This window comes from Halichoerus grypus, chromosome 4, assembly GCF_964656455.1.
Source record: "Halichoerus grypus chromosome 4, mHalGry1.hap1.1, whole genome shotgun sequence".
Lineage (NCBI taxonomy): Eukaryota > Metazoa > Chordata > Mammalia > Carnivora > Phocidae > Halichoerus > Halichoerus grypus.
In genome coordinates, this window is record NC_135715.1 from 38,857,927 (window position 1) to 38,883,816 (window position 25,890).

General features: G+C 34.5%; 1 protein-coding gene across 9 annotated transcripts in view; it reads left to right on the top strand.

Moving 5' to 3' along the window:
- PCDH9 (protocadherin 9) overlaps positions 1–25,890 on the top strand; it is a 925,839-nt gene that overhangs the window by 320,759 nt on the left and 579,190 nt on the right. For 4 of the 9 annotated variants that reach the window (XM_078070271.1, XM_078070279.1, XM_078070273.1 and 1 more), the window contains exon 3: positions 8,756–8,857. The exons of 2 other annotated variants lie outside the window; for them this stretch is intronic. In XM_078070271.1, the coding sequence (XP_077926397.1) occupies positions 8,756–8,857 (102 nt within the window). The remainder of the gene's footprint in view (positions 1–8,755; positions 8,858–25,890) is intronic. 3 more of the 9 variants (XM_078070272.1, XM_078070274.1, XM_078070277.1) reach the window with 1 other exon arrangement.

The window sequence follows — 25,890 nt, forward strand, 5'->3', positions numbered from 1 at the left end:
TAGGGAAATGCTGCAGGACCTGGGCGTTGAACAGGAGCTGTTTGTTCATGTATATAGTAGGTCACTTCCGATCTATCCACTTAGGTAATATACTACTGTGAGGAAGTTACTTCTCTCCATGAGTTGCTAAGGGTCCAGTTGGAGAGACAAAGCATGAAGACTAAAACCACTGCTTTGTTTAATGTTTCCACCACAGGTACTCTCAATTTATGCTACTAGTGCACCTTATTTTTGTGATAGCATCCGTGATGCTAATTTGGGGATACGAATTTCCAATGAATTTGTCTGTTGTGGAACAGCAGAAAACCAAACAAAAACAAACAAACAAACAAACAAACAAAAACAAAGCAAAAGAAAACAGCTACAAAGAAATTATCACCCAGAGAGTTAGAAACCAAAACAATCTAGGCGAATATAAATCACTGTAAAGTCTTGCATTATTCATTTATTCCACTTAAAATTTTCACTTAAAATACTATAAAATACCTAGTAATGCCGAAGGCGTTGTATTATATACCTCTGATAAATTATCAATAGGAGGATCATGTTCCCTCGTGAAGTGAAAAAAAGCAAAACTATATTTAAAGGAAGTAGAGAAAGACCTTTATGCTGTAGTACCAGAGAAGGAAAAATTAGCATGTTTCTCACCTGGCTTTAGAGAAACATTTCCTTTTTTTTTTTTTTTCCTTTTTTTTTTTTTTTCCTTTTTTTCTTTTTTGTAAGATTTTATGTATTTGAGAGAAAGAGAGAGAGAGCAAGATCAGGGATTGGGGAGGGGGAAGGGACAGAAGGAGCAGACTCTCGGCTAAGCGGGGAACCCAATGTGGGGCTCAATCCTAGGATCTGGATATCAAGACCTGAGCTCAAGTCAGACGCTCAACCAACTGAGCCACCCAGGCGCGCTAGAGAAACATTTTCTACTGACAAGGGGAGAATTGACCCTGAGCCAAAAGAAGGTACCTAACATCCACAGGGTATCTTTATTTCTGAATATGCCCAATTACAAGATTTTATGGCTTATAAAACTGTTTTACAACCATTATCAAGAATCTTGTTGAGGTTTTTAACAAAGCCACGCTAATCCTTTTTTCTATGTGCTTATTCATATTTAGGTATTTGAAAAATTTAGAAAAAGTAAAAAGAAATAAGGAAAATACCTATGTCCCTATACCCAGAGTTAACATATGCTAATATTTTGTGATATTTCTGTCTCTGATTTTTAAAGAAAAAATAATATTTTTTTAAAGAGAGAGGCAAAACAAACAATTTAAAAAAAAAAATAAACAGATTCCTGTTTACTAAAGGTATAGTTGACATTCCTTTTGAATCCTTTGATGGCCCACCTTTGTTTTTCATTTTACTTAAGGAATCTCTACCTTGGAATTGTTACAGATTCTGGCCATGTGTATTTCTATGATATGAATAGGTATTTATATGGCATTTGGTTTTAAAATTTATTATAATGCATTTTTATTTTAAATCAAAATACCTATTACCCAAGCTGAATAACTTTGTGTTCACCACAGTTTGATGAACATTTTAGCCTTGTTTTCAAATTATATTTATGATGATAGGAAAATAAGCCAATGGAGAAGATACATAGAGGGTGTTAGAAGGCTGCTGACACAGGCTCCAAGCTTCCTGATTTGAAACACAGTAGGTTCCAGGACAGTAAGTGATTGGAACACAGTTTCAGAAATGGTAAGGATCTGCACTACAGATCTCTTAAATTATTTTCATCAATTTCTAGAAATACTCTTAAAATATGTTCTTTGAAGTAAGCATGGTTAGGAACATTCTAGGAGTTCTTCCCTTGTCTGCTTATAAATAAGAAATTGTTGGGGCACCTGGGTGGCTCAGTCGGTTAAGCGTCTGCCTTCAGCTCAGGTCATGATCCTGGAGTCCTGGGATCGAGTCCCACATCGGGCTCCCTGCTCAGCGGGGTGCCTGCTTCTCCCTATCCCTCTACACCTTCCCCACTTGTCCTCACTCTCTCTCTTACTCACTCTCAGATAAATAAATAAAATCTTTAAAAAATAAATAAATAAGAAATTGTTCATTTGTCTATTTTAGGAAGTATCTTGGAGTCAGGAACTAGTGGAGAACATTATCAGAAAACATACTTTCTGAGAAAGTACTGAGATTTCATTTTCTCTATTTTGCAGTTTGTTTTTTTATTTTTTTTAATAACAACAATAACAACATGAACAGTTAAATGATTCCAGAAAGAGACCACAGGGGTAAAAAGAAAACTATAAGTGTGTGGTATCCTAGAAGGCTAGTGACATAAAAATGTCCAGAAGGAAAAGAATTATCAGTCGTGTCAAGTGAGATGAGAACTGAGAATTGCTCTTTGAGTTACTACTGTAGAAATCATTGGTGGTTATGACAGAGCAGTTCAGTGGAATGGGGGTGGTGAAAACCTGACACATGTGGGTCCTCCAAAGGAATGAATGGGGAGAAGTTCAAGACACCAAGTACACACAGTTCTTTAAATTCTTTTTTGTAAATGCGAATTTCTTATTAACCTTAGAGCTCTTTTTAATCAAAAGTTTTAAGAATGTTTTATAGTTCTTCACAAAAAGAATTTCTTAAAAAGGGTAGGAATAATATTTTCAGTGGGAGTTTTTAACAAATGGAATTATTTAATGAAACCTATAGCACAAAGATACAAGGCTACTCCCTCTATAATGATTGCACAAAACTTATAACAGTGCCATTGATTTTTTAGCAAACAATCTTGATTTTATAAAAAGGTAGGAGGAGGAGTAGAATAAAAGGACATATTGTTGCTATAGAGTTTGATAGAAAATGTGAAAACCCCCTTTTAGCAAAGAAAACAGCTGTGGCTTAATTATGGTTATGTGACTTTTCATAAAACTTTTGTTGCTTTTGCCACTGTTGATACTTTTCTCTTGATATCATGACTATGAACTCCCTTCTTAGAAATTTGTCAAAAATGAAAAAGCTAATATTCCTGACCATGAGGCAGGTTTGAGTAGGTCTTTCTTTCTTTCTCTTTCTTTCTTTTTCTTTCTTTCTTTCTTTCTTTCTTTCTTTCTTTCTTTCTTTCTTTCTTTCTTTCTTTCTTTCTTTCTTTCTTTCTTTCTTTCTTTCTCTCTCTCTCTCTCTCTTTCTTTCTTTCTTTCTTTCTTTCTTTCTTTCTTTCTTTCTTTCTTTCTTTCTTTTTCTTCCTTCCTTCCTTCCTTCCACTTTCTTTCTTTCTTTCTTTCCTTTCTTTTCTCTTTCTTTCTCTCTTTCTCTCTTTCTCTCTCTCTCTTTTTTTTGTAGGTATTTCTGTAGGTAGTGAATGACAATTTCCCAAGAATTACAGTGGGTGTTTTGGGGAAGCAAGATTTATCCACATATTAAAATAGAGACTATTGGGCGCCTGGGTGGCTCAGTTGGTTAAGTGACTGCCTTCGGCTCAGGTCATGATCCTGGAGTCCCTGGATCAAGTCCCGCATCCGGCTCCCTGCTTGGCAGGGAGTCTGCTTCTCCCTCTGACGGTCCCCCCCCTCATGTGCTCTCTCTCTCTCATTCTCTCTCTCTCAAATAAATAAATAAAATCTTTAAAAAAAAAATAGAAACTATTAATCGTAGGTAATGGAAAACATCAAATGGATTTTAAAATATAAAACAAATGTATTTACAGTGATTTCCATTTAATATGATTGTTGTTATTGAGCTCTGGACCTCTCAAGTGATTTGTCTGCAATATGAAATTTGATTTAGCGAATTCATCTTAACCATAATTCTTTATATAGTTATTCATATCAAATTTGGCAAATAGAAGAAAAAATTTTAGTGGGTGAGATCTTGAGACATTTATAATAAATCTTCTTTCCATTTCAGGCTACAGCTCTCCCTGAAATAGAAACTTGTTAGAAAGGATTCATCGTGATTAAATTGTTCTTCACTTAAGAACTTATTTCCTTGAAGTTTTGGCTATTTATAATATTTGATCTCAAAATATTGTTGATTGAGTTATTTTTAAATTTCCTTTTTTTTCTCAAGCTTATAGATTTATAATCCCCAGAGGCTATTTACATCATAATACTGAAAATTTTTAAAAAGTGAGGAAGGAAAAGTGGGTTAAACTTTTCCTTTGGTGCCATTTGTTGCTTTATAAACAGAGGCTGCCCTAGAATTAGGCACAGGAGAGGCTTAGGGTTGAGATCTTGTTGGGCTGGAGGGACTTACTCAGGTGTCACAGTCATATTGCAAACACGCCCAGTTTGCTTATATTTCTTTATTGAACTTGGGAGAGAGAGGAAGGTGATCAGGTTCACCCTTGGCAGCACCACTGTGAAGAACTTTATCCCATTATTTAGTAGTCCTCCCTTATGTTAAGCCCGATTCTTGGATCCACTGTTAAATTTAATGCTCTATGAACTTGTCCCTATCCTTAAATCAATCCTCACAGGTTTCATGGTTAAAGTACTGTCAAAATCCTTGCAGCTCACAGACCAAGTCACAAGAATTCATGTCTTCTAGACTTTGCACATGCGGTTTGCTCTGTTGTGAATGTGTGCCAACCATGATTCCCTCCATCTTTCCAGATTCTTCCCACATATCAAACCCAGGAATCTAGTCATTCTATCTTCTTTGTCCCTAAGCAACCTGTGCATACATTTTCATGTGGCATTTTCACATATCATGGTGGTTATTTATTTCTATGTATGGTTTCACTGTTGGAATGAATATTACAGATATTAAATGCCATATCTTAATGAACCAATAAAATCCTGACACATAGCACACACTCAGTAAATATCTGATGATCAAACAAATGAACAAACAAGCAGAATAGAATATGTGAATGAATGAGCAAATGAACTAACTCCTTTTTTAAAAAATTTTTATTGTTATGTTAATCACCATACATTACATCATTAGTTTTTGATGTAGTGTTCCATAATTCATTGTTTGTGCGTAACACCCAGTGCTCCATGCAGAACGTGCCCTCTTTAATACCCATCACCAGGCTAACCCATCCTCCCACACCCCTCCCCTCTAGAACCCTCAGTTTGTTTCTCAGAGTCCATTGTCTCTCATGGTTCGTCTCCCCCTCTGATTTCCCCCCCTTCATTCTTGCCCTCCTGCTATCTTTTTTTTTTTCTTAACATATATTGCATTATTTGTTTCAGAGGTACAGATCTGTGATTCAACAGTCTTACACAATTCACAGCACTCACCATAGCACATATCCTCCCCAATGTCTATCACCCAGCCACCCCATCCCTCCCACCCCCCACCACTCCAGCAACCCTCAGTTTGTTTCCTGAGATTAAGAATTCCACATATCAGTGAGGTCATATGATACATGTCTTTCTCTGATTCACTTATTTTGCTCAGCATAACACCCTACAGTTCCTTTTTCTTTGTGTTGATCTAACTATTCAGAAACATCCTTCTAACCTATAGTATATATTCTTCTTCCTATTTTGCTTTTATTTTCTCTTTCTCCAAAATCTCAATCACTTGATAGTTGAAAGAAGAACTATAATTTAACCCTTTGATTTTTCATCATTACTGTGTATATTTCAAGTGTGTAGAACATGAAAATTTCTCCCATGAGTCACCCTTATTTCATCCGATAATAACACAATAACACTCTATGGCAGAAATAAAATCTTATTCATATATAAAAACCCATGTAAATATATACAAAGCCCACACAGAATGTTCTGAAAGCCATTGAAATCCTGAATATTTCCTTACTTTTTTTGTAGAGAATTTAAATGAGCTATAATTAAAATAAGTTTCTATGAACCATATTTTTATTCTTCGTTAGATATTTTATAAGGCCCAAAGCACAAGAACACAGTTTGTACAGGGTTTATTTGCTAGAGAACGTGGATAAGAAAAAGATGATACTCAGAGGTAGCAAATGGCAAGATCACATTCCTTTTGATGGCTGCATAATATTCCATTGTATATATACACCACATCTTCTTTATCCATTCATCTGTCGATGGACATCTTGGCTCTTTCCACAGTTTGGCTATTGTGGACATTGCTGCTATAAACATCGGGGTGCACGTACCTCTTCGGATCCCTGCATTTGTATCTTTGGGGTAAATACCCAGTAGTGCAATTGCTGAATCGTATGGTAGCTCTATTTTCAACTTTTTGAGGAACCTCCATACTGTTTTCCAGAGTGGCTGCAACCAGCTTGCATTCCCACCAACAGTGTAGGAGGGTTCCCCTTTCTCCGGATCCCCGCCAACATCTGTCATTTCCTGACTTGTTGATTTTAGCCATTCTGACTGCTGTGAGGTGGTATCTCATTGAGGTTTTGATTTGGATTTCCCTGATGCCGAGCGATGTTGAGCACTTTTTCATGTGTCTGTTGGCCTGAACTAACTCCTTAAGGGAGATATGGCAGAGGAGAAATAGCCTGAGTCCTGTCCCTTAGGAATGCTTTTACTTGGCAAATCATTGCATGAGGGCACTGAATATATCTGAACCTTGTCTTCTCCATCTGTTAAAGAAGGTTTATGTTTCTACCTCTCTGCAGAGGTTTCTGGTAGATAATACATAAAATCTTGTATGTAAAGGTATAAAGTATTATACAAATATAGGATTTTTTTCACATTCAAAGGCATTATGATATAACCCATGAAAAAAACAACTCCCAACAAATGACATTAAACAAGGAAAAGGAAGAACAAATGCTAAAGAGCAAGAGATCAGATCAAAAGAGGAGTGAGGCCAAAATTTGCTTTATTGCCCTGAGCACCAGACAAAGAAATGTTAACCTAAGGATTCTAAACTCTGGCTGCACATTAGAATTACCTGGGTATTTAAACCATGTTTTTGCCTGAGGTCTAATTCATCTGGTGTGAGGTAGGGCTCAGTTATGGTATTTTTTTTAAAGCTCCCCAGGTGTTTCTAATATACAGCCAGGGTGAGAGCCACTGCCAGGCCACAGGAATTGAAATGTTTCTAGGGAGAAACACTGCATAAGACATGAGATGTTTTAAAAAGATTAATCAGCATGAATAGATATGAGGAGAGGCAAGGGACAGGAATTGAATGATTACAGTGTCAAGGAAACATCATAGATGACAGTAACTGTTTTAAGGTTGAAGGTTTTTTCTTTAGAAAGCAAAGGAAACCACTGTGGAGAAATATGGAAGATAGTCCTTCATAATTAACAGTGATGTTGTTCAGACAAACCTAGGCACACCCCAAGAATTAAACTGACAGAGCAGCCTACACCTAGCAAACTATACCTAGAAGTTACTTAGGTTGCAAGCAGAGGATAAAATGGTCACTGCTATTTGTTTACCCATGAAAAGTTCCTAGAGGAGGTAAGTTTTGAACACGGTTGAAATGATACTGTTTGTATAGAGGACAGGAACAAAAAAAAATTTTTTTATGCGGAAAGGTTTCTAATAGGGGTTTGGGTTCGAGAGTCGTGCCTTCCTAGTCTGTCATATTGCTATTTCCCTTAAACTAACAATGAGATAATTGATTGATATATTTGAAATAGTAATAAAGGGAATCCTAGAATTCTTTTTTAGTGTTTTTACCCCTTTCTGTGTTTAAAATTATTTCAAAACAAGTCTAAAAGAATGTAATATGTTTTAAAAACATTTAAATATATAAAATAGTGGTCTTGAGGTGAAAATATACTGAACTTAACACTAACCTAAAAAATCAATTTGCTTTTTAAAATGTCTTTGATGGTCATTTTCTAACAGATTATTCTTTGGCATGGGGAAAGTAAAACTTCATTAGTTAATTGAAAATGTGCCATACTAGTTTGAAAAAATATTATCTTCCCTACTTATGTCATACAGATATGTTCATATGTTAGTCTTATGAGAGAGGAAAGGTTATATACCAATGGTGAAACTTTTTTGGAAGCACTACAATATCTTTCATTAATGTAGAAGCCTTAGAAATTCCAATGTTATGCTTAATAAGAAACTGGCAATACTTATAAATATTCCTTGCCTTGAATCTAATAAGAGATTTAGGAAAGAAAGAAGCAAGGATAACAGGAAGTGAATAATATCTTATTTTCACATAAAAAATCTTGTGAGAAATGTGGAAAACAACCATTTTAATATTTTCATGGAGAAAGCTCAGGCCATAATTTAATGTCTTATGTTGCACAATTCACATCCTTTCCAAGTGAACCTGTTTCAAAAAATACTTGATATTTGGTACAGAAGAAAAGTGAAGTAATATTTCAAGACATTAAACTTTTAGTTTTTCGCTTTGTTTGTTTCAAAATATCATTTATAAAGGCCGTGCATGTAGTAGATAAGGTATGAGGCGTGCCCCCGGAAACCTGGGTAGGCAGACCAACCTTGGAAAGAATAGTTTGTATGCCCAGTTTTCCTCACCTGTAAGTGGGGATAATAATAATATCTATGTTGAGATGTGTATGATACGTATCAAGCTATACCTCACACAAATAGCACCATGTAAGATTTAGCTACTAAAATCATAAGCATAATGATATGGCTTTAAAAAAAGACAGAGTAAAAATAAAATAACTACATTTGAGATTTTTTTTAGTTTCACTTAAAACATTCTGACAATTTGTTTATCCTGGGGACATTTTTAATCTTTTTTTTTGGAAAAGGCTCCATATTAATGCATGTTCCTATGAGTGTGGACCCTTGCTAGTTCAAATGGTACTCCTTTAATTAGACTCTTAGCAAACAACCATGTCTCTCGATAGACACTCTAAATGTGGAGTAGTTTGTCACAATTATTTGGTAATCTCTTTCAGTGTAACTCACACAGCAAAAGTGACAATATTCCTGTCACTCCTCAGAAATGTCCCACCTCTGCGGGTTTCCACATTCAGGAGAATGAAGAAAGCCATTACGAGGTATGCCGTATCTCTATAGAGACCATCTTAGTACTCAGCAGTTTGTATTTTCCTAGTGATTTATATAGTCTGAGTTAACTATTATAAATATTTTCTTTGCCATCCTCTTTTATGGTCATATTTGTGTACTAGTACTTTTTTAAACAACTTAAATAAACAATTTTAGAACAAAAGGCAAATAATATTTTTCCTCTTTGGTAATAGTCCAGCTATGATGTTCTTGTCATTTAATGCAAAGTGTTGATTATTACCTAGTTTTGGAGAAAGTAATGAGCAACTTTCTTTTGGAGTTAAAGATTCTTAATTGATTCATTTTTATTAGTTGAGCTCAAAGATACGAACATCCTATTGAAAGACTGATTTGCTTCATCCCCTATACTTAAGGAAGATAAAGAAGACAGTGTTGCTCAGTATGAGCAGGTTAACTGGAATTTCCATTAATCATTTCCCTTTTTTCTACCTTTTCTCAGCTTGATCCTTTATTTCTTTGTGTATTTGGATTTAAAATAAAAATTACTTTCCTTTTTTCTTAATGAGTCCATCATTTTAAAATGTAGAGGATCTACATTTTATTCTTTTTTCTTTTTTTTTTTTTTTTTATATTGGGAGGGCTATTCCAGTACCAATTATTCTAACATGGCTGGATGCAAAAATCTGTTATCTTTCTTTTAATTTATTAAAATTGTGATTTAAAACATATAACAAAATTTACCATTTTAATCATTTTAAAGTTACAGTTTAGTAGTGTTAACTATGTTCACATTGTACAATAGAAAATCGATTTTTTAAGGAATTGTGTTTCAGTAGTCAACTCTAATATTAATGCATACATATTTGTTTCATGTATTTCTATAGTCTTATATAGATTGTAGGTAGATGATGGCGAGATAGGTAGATAATATGTATATGTATATATGTATGTGTGAGTGTTAGTGTTTCCTATGTATTCTATTTTCTCATTGAAGGTAGGTTTTTTCCCCCATTTCCTTAAAGGTTTTGAAAATATTTTGATTTATTATTAATAGTACAGGGTTTTTGCACTTGATTTTGCCAAGTAAAGAAATCTATCATTCTCCAAACTCCGAGTAGTAATGTAGGTCAGAGAAACTACTTTGATTAATAGAAATTTGATTGAGTAAGCACTTTCTTTTCTAACAAGCTATTAATTAAGGTGGAAAAAGGATAAAGTGATAATTTGGACAGTTTTATCCCCTAATACTTCCTTCACATTTTTTCTTTTTCTTTGTGTTGATCTAACTATTCAGAAACATCCTTCTAACCTATAGTATATATTCTTCTTCCTATTTTGCTTTTATTTTCTCTTTCTCCAAAATCTCAATCACTTGATAGTTGAAAGAAGAACTATAATTTAACCCTTTGATTTTTCATCATTACTGTGTATATTTCAAGTGTGTAGAACATGAAAATTTCTCCCATGAGTCACCCTTATTTCATCCGATAATAACACAATAACACTCTATGGCAGAAATAAAATCTTATTCATATATAAAAACCCATGTAAATATATACAAAGCCCACACAGAATGTTCTGAAAGCCATTGAAATCCTGAATATTTCCTTACTTTTTTTGTAGAGAATTTAAATGAGCTATAATTAAAATAAGTTTCTATGAACCATATTTTTATTCTTCGTTAGATATTTTATAAGGCCCAAAGCACAAGAACACAGTTTGTACAGGGTTTATTTGCTAGAGAACGTGGATAAGAAAAAGATGATACTCAGAGTTATTGTGTTGACTTATATTATGAGTAATTATCAAAGAACGGTGAAAGAAATCTACTGTGTTATATTGATAAACAAAGGAAAATAAATTATTTTAGAAAACTTTTGTCTCACAAATTCTCACTTTACCATCATATTCCAGGCCCATTACAGTCTGAATGGTTTCAGATTAGGTCATCTTGAAGGTCCTATCTCTCTCTAGTGCTCTGTGATACTAAATAAAGATGATGATATTGACAACTGACACCTTTGTGCTGCCTACTGTATTCCAGGGCCTATGTCAAGCTTCTTATGTGTATATTTGGTCATCATTTACATTTTGTCCTTGATGAGTTTAAATTGTTTTTCATCATAATATACTAAATAAATATACTATATTTATTATATAGTATATATCACAAATATACTATATTTATTATATATATAATATAAAATATTTATATATACTATATAAATATACTATATTCATGATATAGTATATATCATAAATATATTATAATTTAGTAAGTGTACTTTTTTTTTTTTAAATGGCAGAGAGAAAATCTTTGATGTTTCTTAGAAAATACAACTTGGAAACGGAAGTAAAGCATTTTGTGAGACAGGGTTTCTGCATAAATGCTTAATATCTGTAGACCAATAACAAAGGGGATAGTTGCGGTAACCTGTTCCTTAAAATCCTTATTAACCTAGTATTAACCATTCTTGAGAATTAATGAGAGGTGATTATAACCTACAAAGTTGGTTCCTGTGCTATGCTGTTATTATTTTTTTTCCTTTATATTGAATAATGTGGTAAGCCTGGTAAATATATTACAAGTTTTTTAATTTTCTCACCATTTATACCTTCCCTCTTTAATCACCTTACTAAAGTAAAAAAAAAAGAACATGTTACATCTTTTAATCATAGAAAATATTTAATTAAGTAAAACTATACTGTTCAAGTAGAAAGTCATACTTTTTGTTAACTGATACTGATTAATCTGAATGTAGTTTTATTATGACTTTAGATACAAAATGGAATGAAGGTTGTATGACTAGTGAGCTTTTAATCATTCTTAAATTATCAGACTTTACCCATCATGCTTAACTTAGATATAACAATTATTGCTTACCTACAGAGAAATGCTAGTATCAGCTATTGGGTAATTTTTGTACCAGACATTACCCCAGGCATTTCGTAGGTATTACCAAACTTTGTCTAATGTAAGATGTTCAGATGTTACTGTATAACATCTTAGTATAACACATGCTATAATTTCATTTACCGTTGGGAAAAATGTCATTGATTAAACTCTGGTAAGTGCTTATTTATGATTTCTTTAATATGTATCCTGCTTTAAGGTATGTTAAAATATAAGAAAGCTTACATATTGAATCATTAAAATATAGCTCATTTACTTCTGACAATAACCCCATTATTATTATTCCCGTTTTACAGATAGGGAAACTGAGACACAGAGGTTACATAAGTTGCTTGAATTCACACAGGCAGTAATTAATGGAGTTGGAATATTACCACAGCAACACAGTTTCAGAAACTACAAGTTAACTGCTCTAAGATAGTATCTAAGTCAAAAAAAAATTCACAGGCTATTTGGCTGTCAGGGACCATGGAGATTATATATTCATACTACTGAAGCATAACTTGAGGACAAGAAAGATGGAGTAGCTTGCTCTAGGTCACAGAGCTAGCTAGTGATAGCACTAGAATGAGATCCAGGTTTTCTGGATCCTGGCGTGATCTAATACTACCTCCAAGCTGCATAAAAATTTTCCAAGCAAATGTTAGAGAAAATAGTTCATATTTGAAATTTTTCTTAAATTAGATTTTAAATAAGGTGTGGAATATAAATGAACTCTCATATTTAAGTTTTCTCTTCCTGGCAGGCCTCTGTCATTGGATACACAAAGTGCCTTAATGGTTAAAATAGAAGCATAGAAATGAATAAGTGCACATTGTTTTCATGCCATAAATGCATATTACCTTTACTAAACATCTTTGATCTATAAATTTTATTGTCATTTCCCTTCTATTATGTTCAGTTCCCTTTACCCATGAAATAGCATAGAATGCAAGCAGATAGAGCTTTGAGTGTCTGTATTCTGCAGTCTGTAGGAAAATGTCTCATAGTTATTGGAATTCACACAAGACTGCATCTCAGTATGAGTAGCTGTTCCCTGTCACTGTTTTTGATGCTTGAGCTAAAGTATTTTTACAAAATGGTCTAGTGTTCAGTGTATGAATTCTTGAGATAAGGCTTTTCCCTTGTAGCAATGAAATCCGAAAATCAATGTCAGATGGAAATCTTAACTCTAAGAGTTAGGGAGATTGGGGGAAGAGTTTTAAAATAAGTATGAATTTTAGCCGCCAGACTTTGGAAATGTGGCAGTTATCGCAAGTGTGAAATTCATGGGTGCAGATGGTTGATCAAGATATCCCAGGATGGACTACTACTATAAATCTCCCAACCAAAACTGGGAAAACAATTTTGATAAGAGAAATGTTTCTGACCTTTTACATAAATTTGTAACACAGGTTTTGCTGGATTAGGAGATACACAGAAGTTAAATTATCATTGGAATTTCATGAACATTCCAATTGTGTCATTTGATGGAAATATATAATAGAATAAAAATGTGTCAAATGGAGAGTGAAAGGAGCAAGTGGGAAGAGAATAGAACTAAAATGTATTATACTGTTACTATTATTGTGTGTCTTGCATTTCACGCTCATAACCTCATTTAGGACAGCAGTCTTCTGGGTAAGCATAATTTTCTCACCCTTAAAGATGAAGTTACAGGTACACCTTGAGCTTGAATTTCACTGAACCAAGGGCACACTGAGAGCGAGGAGAACAAGGGTTCTCCATATTTGTAACTACAGCTTAGAACCCTCCTGTTTAAATTAATAATACCAAATGGAGTAACAGCAAAATGGTAACATTATCTGTTACTTTCTATTAAAAAGGGAAAGATGAAAAGCCTTTTGCCTTTGTCTCACTTGATCTTGGTCTTTCCTTTCCTTTTTTCTTTTCTGTACCTATCACAGATTAACCTTAACTAAATAGATCTAAATAAATAGAACTTAATATATGGATATTACACTACATACTTAGATTTTCCTGTTTTTGGTGTTTTATACAGTTGTGTGACCCAAACACATTTAACTTCCAATAAAATAACCATGTTCAGTCCTTAGAATAGATATTACAGTTGATACCAGCTTTTAAGTTAAAATAATAGGCAAATCATTTAGCAATAAGTCTTTATGTGTTATAATATTTGGGAGTAATACAGGTAATTTAAATTAATAGATTTTCACTAATAATAATAAATTAATTCACAAGCCAGTTTATTTTCATTTTCTTTCTTCATAAGAACAACCTTTTCTAAAACCCCAAAGGTAAAAATATTTAAAATACACACACATGCACAAACACATATTATATACATATATACGTATATATTTTGGGAATAACTCCTAATATATCAAAATATTTAAATTCTCAGTAACATATAGGATTACCCTCCAAAATGAAATAAGTTATCAAACATGATAAAAGCTGTGTTACACCTCAGTCACTTACTGTGAAACTTTGCATATATTATAATCAGTAGAGAAAGTATGCTAGATGACAGACTGGCTCACTCACTAGATAATATTTATTCCTCTTTCATCCTTTATAGTAAAGGATCCAAATCTGCACTTTGGCAAAATAACAACAAAATACATATCATGGGTTGCAGATTTGTTAGAGTTAAGTTCTCACATGTCTAGCTGGGAAAAGTCAAAGATCTTACAGGCCATTTTATGTAAGATTGACCTTGCAGACAGTTTCTAACAAATCCCGGGACAATTGCTGACTACCATTATAAATAGTATTTAATGACTGGTTGAAAACTCTCCTTGATAGGTATTTGTTATATGTAACTTATATTATGTATGGATGAATTTTCCCTAAATCTTTAAATTTTTTAACCACTTATTAGCTACCAAGTAAGTATATATAATTTGAAACAAATTACTAAGAACTCATTTATAGTATTATAGTACATAGACACTACATACATTCATGTCTAATGCCTATGTATGATATTTTCATAGAAACATGAATATTGTTTTATTTCACACCATTGAACTTATGTTTGAAAATTGTAGGAGGTATTAGTAATGTGGGGAAATATAAAAATATACACATTTGACCAACTCTGTACTACAATCTCTGCATTCTGATGCAGTTTGATTTAATTTTTAAAATGGAACTGTTCCCTAAACCAGATAAAGAGATTGGGTGCTAGACATTCCTTTGTTTGTTGCCCATAAACATGATGTTGAGACTGTTCTTTGGAGGGAAAACAAATTATCCATCTTCCCCTTGTTGACCTTTTCCATAATTATGCAGAAAACAATCTATGAGTCTTAAATTAACAATCTGGCTTGCCTGCCTTCCACAAATATTCATCCAGCAAATATATCAGAGATGGTGTTATGTGATATGCTAAGTACATCAGGCTGAGCAGGCACACATGCTTCTTTGTGTCTCAGATATTACAGGGGGATACACTCTTAATAGTAAGTTACCATAAAGTGCAAAAGTGCTACAATATGTTCAAGATTCAAGAACACACAACAGGAGCCAATTTAACCTAGTAGAGGAAAAACATAATAATGTTAGTGTAAGTCTTGACAAGTCTACCAGGTGAATGATCGAGAGTGGTGTGATCACTGTGGTCGTGGACAAATGAGAATGTTTCTCAAGAAGATTGCATGTGTGAAGGCTGGGTGTTGGAAGAAGTCATCACAGGTTTGAGAAAAGTTCCACTGGTTGTTTCTCTTCTCAATTCAGAGCTCTTTCCTGGCTCTATGATCAAGGCTTCATCCTGGTTCAAAATACAGAATGATAATACCTATCAAACTTGACATTCTCAGTTAATGTGATATCTACATACACTTTTAATTATTAAGAAAAATGACTATATAATGTTTCTCAATTTGTGTTCAATATTGTTGGTTTAAAAACTTCTAAACAATTGAGAACTCAGATATGCATATTTATAGATGCATTCCTACAGATTTAGATTTTTAAATAAATTTTAAATGAATATATGTAATAGATGTGATGTTAAGGTTGCATCTGTATGTGAATGTGCAAATCTGATTTTATTTATAATAATTGATAGCCCCCTATTATTAAAGAAAGTGCACATTAGTGTTTTCCAGAGGCTAAATAAATATACTTGATCAATTGGGAATTGCTCCATTGGAGATTCATGGAGAAGTTTTCAGTTTGATTCCCTTTATTCCAGAAACAGCTATAAATCAGATATTGGGTTTTCCACTAGGTTAAGATTTTTTTTCAATTACTTAACTCTGTATAAAGGATGGCCATCACCTTCTTTTATTTTTTATTACACATGTTCTGCCAATTTCTTCTTTACCACAGAACAAGTGGCCTTGGGTTTATTCACAGGAAGAACCACATTTGACAGATTTTCTGATGGTGTCAGTGCTGGTTGCATGTTTGATGGACAGCACCAAACCTTGCTGTGGCCCAGCTCCTTCTAATTAGTTGTTTGAAGCCACTCTGTGTGCCACAGGCATAGGCTTATCTGCCAGAGACATCTTTGCCATTCCGAATGACAGGTGCGGTGCAGCTGTTTGTGGAGAGAATGAAATGTACAAAGAGAGAGGAGAAGGGCCTTTCAAACAAGTGACAACCATAGTACCTTTCACTGAAGGATCCTAAAAATATAACAAAACAACCAAAAGGTAGAATACAAAAAGGTACAAATCAATATTTGTTACATCAACATGGAAACCACACATGAAATGATAATAATATCAGACTGTGAGAATGAGAGAAAAATATATCTGCCTCACAGTGCTTTTTAATCAATTGAAGTTGCATGTTGTGATTAATACAGGCCAGCCATTTGCTAATGGAATTAACATAGATGTGTGGAGTTTTCAGAAGGTTCTGCCTATATCCGTGAATACTAGTAGGGAAGCCTGCCAGGAAGTCTCATATTTAAAGTCCTATAGAGTACATGGTCACAAATAATTTATTGGGACATGAAATATATCAGGATATTGAAGACACATTGGGAGGAGTAAAGGTAATACAAATACATGTGAGAAGAGTATAGAAATGGAAAAGATAGAAAAATAGAAAATGTTAACTTTTTTTAGAAAATTGAAATATTGAGATAATAATAAATAAAATTTTCTTCTACTCTGTGATGATTGTGAACTATGAGATTTCTTTCTTTTTTTTTTTTTTAAGATTTTATTAATTTATTTGTCAGAGAGAGCACAAGCAGGGGGAGTGGGAGAGGGAGAAGCAGGCTCCCCGCTGAGCAAGGAGCCCGATGTGGGACTCGATCCCAGGACCCTGGGATCATGACCCGAGCTGAAGACAGACACTTAACCGACTGAGCCACCCAGGCATCCCTATGAGATTTCTTTCTAACTACCATTGAAAGGATTTGGAAATCGAATAGAATGTCAAAAGATCTATTGTTAGAAGTGCACATTGACAAGTGAAATAAGTATTTTTCACAAAAGCATTCATGTTATAAAATCCTCATTCTGATTTCCAAATATCCACCAAGAATCAATGTTTTTATAGATGATATTTAATATTTTATAAAACAATTTTAATTGTACATATACATTATAGGATTTATAAGTATGTTCTAAATTATGTAAGGTATAGAAATTCTGATAATAAGATACTTCAAACTTGAAATGGGTTTTTGGATGTTTGCACTGGTTTTATATATTTATATAACATAAATATTATTATTATACTCTATAGACATATATCATGATTACTCCAGGGGGTGTATGAGATGTCATTTGTTGTGTCACCAAATTCTGGGAAGAATGGAGGTAGAATTACAGCTAGTCTTCTTATCTGTTCTATAGTACATAAAATTGTAGATATAGATATAAGAATGTTTTAAGTATTTAAAAAGGCTTGACACACACTTGTCTATGCCAATTAAGAATAGAAAAATGATACAGATAATATAAACTACATAATCCCTACAGATAATATAAACTACATAATCCCAACTTTGACTTGATTTTAGCTTTTATTTTAACTTTGTATAATTTTGAGTTTAAAAATGTTAAAATTTCTAAAGTGGCATAGAATCACTCTAATTGTTGAGTAATGGTTACCTAGATTTATTTTTTTTCCTTTAGAAAGTTCCAAAAAACATTAGTGTATGTTAGAATTTATGTGTATGTGCTGCATATATTAAATACAAATGAAATCTTTAAAAAGAATAGATTAAGTAGATACCTTCTCTTTAAATTCCATTTATTTCTTCAATTTTGGAATTATTAGAAACCTAGATTGTTTGGTATCTACAGCATGTTATGTGCAAGAGAGATTCTGGAGCCAAGACCATGAGGAGGTCCATATTAAGCAGGTCAGGAATGGAGTCTGAATATAGTTTTTTAAAAATTTTCAAATTTTATGAAGTATCTAATAAGTTTGATGTGAAAGGTGGACTGAGGCAGAGTTTTATTAATGATCAGCGTATAGGTCATATAGATAAATGAGTAAGTCTTGCAATCTGAGGTTTAGGACTAGCTTTTTCCTAATGGAATGGAAAAGAATAGAATAGAAAAAATTGTATAGAATTTAATAAATAGGTTAGAACAGAATAGAATGAGGAAAAAAGAGGATAAGAATAGTAAGTAGACGAGAATAAATAATATTAAAGTGCATGGTATATGCAGTTAAGTATTATTTTATTTTACTTCACATGTGTATGTTTGTGTATATTTGAGTGTTTATACTGTGTTTCTGTGTAAAATGAATTGCTTATTGTGGGTCGGGATCAAAAGTTTGAAAGCCATTGGTAGAAAATAGCTCACATTTACATACCACTTACCATTTATCAGTAACTCTTCAAAAACACTTTGATTATATTAACTGAATTGACTTCTCAGTCCTCTCATATGACTCCGGTTGTAGTTCAATAAAGGGAGGTATAGGAGCCAAGTGCCTTGTATGGTCCCACAGCAGATGAGGGGCTGTGGCAGGATTCAAATGCAGAAAGTCTAGGTCTGTGGGTTGTGCTCTTGGCGGCTGCTCTAAATCTTCTGACAAAGGTAGTGGCAGATCCAGGGTTTGAGACCAGCCTCCTGACTCTCGGTATTATACAAGTCTCTGTCCCTTCACAGTGACCTCTCCTGTTAGCCAAATTCTAATCTTAGGGCAAAATTTACAGCTGTGTTTCTCATGGATAATTGGGCCTTGTAAAGAGGGTGTCTAAATGGAAAGATTTCAGACATTCTCCCCTCAATGATTTCTCTTGGTGATTTAGGATAGGGTTAACATATAAATGCACTTAACTAATTTAAAGTAAATGAATCTATTTACAATTGTTTAACCTACTCCCTGGTAAACTAACTTGACTATGAAATCATATTGAAAGAACACCTATTAATACTATTTTCCATATAACTCATTTTTATAAATAATAGCCTAGACCATGAATGATACTATATGCTAAAATTGATTTAATGATGTTACAGTCAAGATTCTTGAAATTTAAGTAAAACCTCCATTTATAAACAAGATGCACATCAAAAAATAAAACAAAAAGGGCAAATGAGCATTCATTAAAAAAGCAGAAGCCCAAAGTCTTTCTGATTAAGGCCAAATTCTCACTGTTTTTGACATTGTTACCCATTTGAATGTATCTTTTTTTTTTTAAGGAGACTTATATGTCTTATCATAAATATATCTTCTTTTTTTCCAGTTTTACTAAGAATTTTTAAAAACTAAGATCAAAATTCAATTAATTTTTCTAGTTTTATCTGCTGTACAAAACAGTAAATCCCAAACACAACGATATGTTGTAATTATGGCACAAACACTGTTAACAGTGAAAAATGACAGAAATAGAGCTACATTTTGGGTGGCAGCCAACTCCAGCTTCTTTTTCGGGTAATTTACAGAAGTTTGAATTTTGCATACAATGGACATTTTCTGAATTTGGACACATAAAAAATGGCGAAAAATTTTATATTGATCAAGTACTGCTCATATATATGAAATGTAAGTTGTTTCAGATTGGCCATGAATATTAAAAAACTAGCCAATTAAATTTGTAAGGTAATATGAGAATATAGGGAAAAGTCATTAATTACTTACTACTTTCTTATATATTTTAATTTTTCAGTATATCACCCACATGTTTGCATCTTAAAATCGGAATGAAAGTGAGGAGACTGCCACTACATTTAAACATTTTTTAGGAATCTGTTCTCTAGCTACAGAAGATGGAAGTTCCTTGATGCCCAGGAGTCAGAATCTCCAAATAATTCCACTCACTGTCAGTTAAAGATGAAAAAGGCAGCCAAAACTAACTAACTAACCAACAAAATCCCATAACATATGTAGGTTTGATAATGAACTTTAAGATAATGAAGTTCATATATTTAAAATATGTAAATATGTGAGTTTAGCCCACATCTAACAACAAGAATTTTCTTTAAAAATATACTTTTAGGGAAGAGGTTTATACTCTTTTCAAATTGGATCTTATAGCCTTCTACTATATAACATTCCTATTCTCTTGGTATATTATTATTCCCAGTCTTTGGACAGGACCCAAGCAGCTTTAAAATATACTTTCTGGCTGAATTATCTCAGTTTTGATTTGAATGGATAATTAGGACATGATATCTGTTTAGAACAAATGAACAGTATAAAATGTTAACAAATTTCATATTGATATTTAATTTTAAGCAGTTTGTAGATATGCATTTTACCAAAATTTTATAGAAGATTTGGTATTGTTTTTAAAGAGGTGGGTGGATTGTTTATTCATATATTGGCATAGTTTTTTTTTTTTTTTTAAGATTTTATTTATTTGACAGAGACACAGCGAGAGAGGGAACACAAGCAGGGGGAGTGGGAGAGGGAGAAGCAGGCTTCCCGCTGAGCAGGGAGCCTGATGCAGGGCTTGATCCCAGGACTCTGGGATCATGACCTGAGCCGAAGGCAGACGCTTAATGACTGAGCCACCCAGGTGCCCCTTGGCATAGTTATTATATGAGAAGTTTTCCAGTTGAAACCATGGAAAACCTCCACCCAACCTAGAAAGGAAAAGCAAGGACGTTTTTGGTGAATCCAATCTTGATTCAAAATATATCTGGAAAACACAATACTTACTTATTAAGGAAGACAAATATCGTTACAATAAGGGGAGTTGAATTTAAATTCAAAATATGGGTTGAAAACAGATCAGTTGTGGTAGTATACAATGTAATAGAATGCAGCAGTGAAAAGAAGAAACCACGGATACATGCAATAATATGGATGAATATCATGCCAAGTGAAAGAAAAAAACAGATATAAAAGGTTACATATTGTATGATTTAATTTCTGTGACATTTTAGAAAAGGTAAAGCTTTAGAGACAGAACTTAGATCAGTGGTTGCCAGGAGTTGGGGCTTGAGGGGCTCAGAGCAAGTTTTTTTTTTTTTTTTAAAGATTTTATTTATTTATTCATGAGAGACAGAGAGAGAGAGACAGAGGCAGAGGGAGAAGCAGACTCCCCGTGGAGCAGGGAGCCCGATGCGGGACTCCATCCCGGGACTCGAGGATCATGACCTGAGCCGAAGGCAGTCGCCCAACCAACTGAGCCACCCAGGCGTCCCTCAGAGCAAGTTCTTAGAGTGATGAAGATGTTCTATAATTTGACTGTAGTTGTGTGTCAATGAAAAATTGCACTGGATGGAGTTAAATAGGCAAAGGAGTTTATTCAAGACTATAGTTAGGAGAGAAATGAACTCAACTCCTTTGAAATCAATGCAGGATTTCAATTTTTAAGCCCTGGGATGAGCTAGTGGGAAAAGATTGGAGGTTGTTAAGAGGGAGTTTGGTTAATGTGAATAGGCTGGCTGTGCTTCCTGATTGGCAATTAGCAAAGTTAGGCTCCTCCCCTCCCACAGAGACTAGGAAATGCGGAAGCTATTTTTCTTGATGGGTGCATTTCAAAGGGTTAACTACTAGGGGAAAGACATTCCTGAGATGTGAAACTGGCAAGAGCTGGGAAGAGTTACATCTCAAAAGGGCAGAGACAGAACTTAAAATTGCCAAGTTTTCTTTTTGTTTTTAAGTAAATGCTCTAAGAAAAGGGAGGCCAATGACCTAGAGTCAGGAAGAAGTCTGCCTCAACTGAGTCAAGCTGAGGGGAGCATTAAGGGCATCTTAGGTTCCCAGATTGTGTGTGTCAGAACTCACAGAACTTTACTTCTAAGTGGGTGGCTTTCACTGTGTGCAAATTATTCCACGGTACACTAAAAAATCCTGATCAAAAACAAATGCAACTGGGAAAAATATCCTCATTGGTATAGATTGAGAGCAGTAGAATCATGATGCCATGGAGAAAGGAAAAAAAGTGAGATTATAACCCCACAGGGAATAAGTCCTTTTCTCTTCCATATATGGTACATCTAACATCTTTCATTAGTAACATGATAATTCATAAAACCTGATATATACACCAGACAGCAGGTCTCTGCTGAGAAATACAAAATTGAGACCCTAGCTGCTATACATAAATTATGTTTGCTTATTTTTCTTTTTTTTTAAACAAGTTTATTTATTTATTTATTTATTTTTAAAGATTTTATTTATTTATTTATTTGAGAGAGAGAATGAGATAGAGAGAGCATGAGAGGGGGGAGGGTCAGAGGGAGAAGCAGACTCCCCGCTGAGCAGGGAGCCCGATGCGGGACTCGATCCCGGAACTCCAGGATCATGACCTGAGCCAAAGGCAATTGCTTAACCAACTGAGCCACCCAGGCACCCTATGTTTGCTTATTTTTCTGTTTCCTGGATTGTTAAGAAAAGCAAGAAGCCTTTACCCAGGGGAGGATATTTGATTAAAATCAATACACTTATATATCCACATGCTATGCCACACTCACTATTCGAACTTCACAGAATTAAAGCAACTGTACTATTCTTTCCACAACAACTGATGTACACAGTGATGGTGAAAAGCATCTCAGCAGGAGTGAACTTTGCTTTTTGTCATGTGCTTCTTTCTCAGAATGCAGTAGTCTAGTGCCAGAAAAAGAAAAGAGAGTTTCTATATGTTGACTCCTATACTGCTGAATGCTTTATTTTAATTCCAAACCACAGTGTCTACTCTCCCTATAGCGGCAATCAGAGGGCAAAGTTCTTGTTTTCACATAGGTGACAAAAGTCTGGGGACACAGGGGACCAGGATCTCCAGAGGATAGCTTGTTAACAGGATTCACAAGCCCCTCTCCCTCCACCCTTTAGTCACTTCACTGAAAATACAAAAGGCTCATTTAGCAGCACCATTAGGCATATGCATCACAGAACCAGTCAACACAATATTTCCTTTCTGAGGCTCCCTCGTGACCTTGAGAAGTGTGACAAAGGACTTAGAGGATGGAACGACAGAAGTTTCATGATAAACCAAAAAATTATGTTCTGCTGCATGATGAAGAGAAATAAAAAGGAGAGAGCTAGATATATGTTTAGTTTAAATAAGGCTCGATAAATTCTGTAACGCTTTTGTGCAGCCCTGGCTCCAGATCAGAGGTACTCAGCCTGCACCGTAATCAGGACTTTCTCAATAAACCTCAGCCTGTTACGGTTCTTACCACATTTACTTTCTCAATATGATAGTCCTTTACAGCTATCTACTCGATTATGGCCAGAGTTCCTAGCAGTTATTGATAACCATACCATAGACTTTATATCTCATCCAGCACAGGCAGGAGGAAGGCAATCAGCACAGTGAATTTCCTAACCTGGATATATCTTCCTGAAACGCAAAGATGATGACTCAGTTCTACAGTGAGCTTGTCTCACTGTGGTGAAACTTCTTATGTCATTTTTATTTTTAGCTCTTTGGCACAATTATAGAAAATTATTGTAGGAAAATCACAGCTTCCATAAGGAGGAGCCCTGACTGCTTTTAAGAGGTTCTAAATGTTGGGAAAACTCATAAACCCTGTGCAGTGCATTTCTTGGTGGGGAAATGCAGATAGAAATTTATTTACCAAAAGAATGAAGCAAGATTGCAAGACAGTTTCAGTTTATCTTTCCCATTCTCTACCCTCTCTTTCTGAACCCCACCTTGTATTTCCTTTGCGGGAGTTGCTATCAGAAATCCACACTCTTCTGAGGCTTACCTTTCTTCAAAAATCACCTCTCTTAAGATTCAAGGGTCCATTTTCTGCGTGTGCAGCATAACTAAGTTACGTGAACGTGTAGTTGATGAGAATGACAATTTTGAGTAACACTCTCCCACCTCACTCTCACTGAGATGCGAGTAAAATGAATTAGTTTAATATAAAGCCAGAGGTGTTTGCAAAAGCTGAATTCAGTAAGACCATGTCATAGTGATTTGATACATCAGGGTGACTTCAGTACCACAAAATACGGGGCCAAAATTTTGGATCACCACCGATACAACTTAATGTATGGTTATTATCCATGTTATGTATGCATTCGCTCCTTTACTAAAAGCAGTATTATGACTTTTAGGTCTGCAACAATATAATTTTTGATATTCTTGTTATGTAAAAAAATGACATTTAGATTTTACAATTTGGGTTTTTAGTAATTTTAGCTATATGGGTATGCTTTTACTTCTAAGCCAGTGTCTAGTACACTTCAAATACCAGAGATGATGTGGAATAATGATATGGATGGGAGATCTAGGTAATATTTTATAACACAGCTGTTACTTAATGGCTACTTCTGATGGTTTGTTAGTAATTAGCATATTAATATTACTGTTACCAGTACTAAAGTAGAGAGATAGCTAGTACTAAGAGTACTCTTAATTTTATATTATTATGAATGCATGCTATTTATGAGGGCACTCTACAGTTACAAACTAGTGCATTCCTTATTTGAAAGTTTCAGATGCTTTTATTAACATCTCCCTTTTATACAAATATTCTTGTGCTTCCTTTTCTACTTTATGTTTGCTAAAAAGTGTCTGCTGTAGAAAATAGAATGTAGCATTTTTTTTTTTTCCCATGGCAGAATGCACATCTCCGTTTTTAATGCATGAGCAGGCGGTTTGGTTCATTAAGCTCAGTGGCACCGATAGTAAACTAAAGAGGAATGAAAGGAAGAGGAACTGAAATACCATCATCCCACTAATGATACTGAAACTGCTCAGCTTTATTGGGAGACTGCCCAGACATCTACTAATAGAAGGCATGGTCCAGGATGTGAACTTGGTGTTGGAGTGCCAAAACCACAAATCTAGAGGAAAAAAAAAAAGAAAAAAAGCGTTGCCTAGAAGAATGTCTGGAATAATTTAAGGAATTGTCCAAAATCATGGTGTGTGTGTGTGTGTGTGTGTGTGTGTGTGTGTGTTACTATATTTGTTGGTGGGTGGGTTAGAGGGAATGAGAGAGGGCGCACGCACAACAGGATAGAAGGAAAAAATGGAAGTGGAGAATATCCAGTTACCTCAAGACTATATTGAATAAGTTGTATCACAGGGATATATGTATCTTAGGATGCATGAATTGGAGAATATCCAGATAGCTTGGCGTCACTTTTTGACTTAAAGAATGTAGCTTCATTGTTAAATAATTTCTAGATAAATGTGCATTTTCTTAAGAAGGGACTAGAATGCATGGCTCTTCAGACATCCATCCACTTCCATATCACAGTATTTACTAACACTCAGTTATAATGATTAACACTATGATTTCTTTTATAAATGAATATTATTGTTCCCAGTTCACCCCTATACATGAGGAAGTATTCAGAAATGTGCCCTTTGAAATGAGGGAAGAAAACAGATTCTCTGTTCAAATTGGGCTTATGCCCAGTTCGAACAGAGAATCACTCAGTTGGGGATGGCAGCTTTCGTGGCCTCTGGCTAACACAAATCCCTCAGTGGCTTTTCACAGCCACTTAGAATCAAGTCCCGGGAGGCTCCAAGTGGAAGCTGCAGCTGCGGACACTGGGGAATCACCTTTGTGGCCCTCAACACATGCTCACAGGTCCCTTTCTGATTTCAATTCTGCTTATGTTTTGTGCAGAAGGTTGGAGGGCAGGTAGAGAAGGGACATTCCTCTCACCCAGTTTTCCCCTCCTCTTTGATAAGCCCTCAGAGAGAGATAAACCTTTTGGAAATTGCTCAGATCAGAGATTGGGCTCAATGACATCTTTGCACTTCAAAAAACACAGAACTAAACACAGAAGTCCCTTTTTTAAATGTTCCACCAAAGGCAAATGAGTCAACAGAAG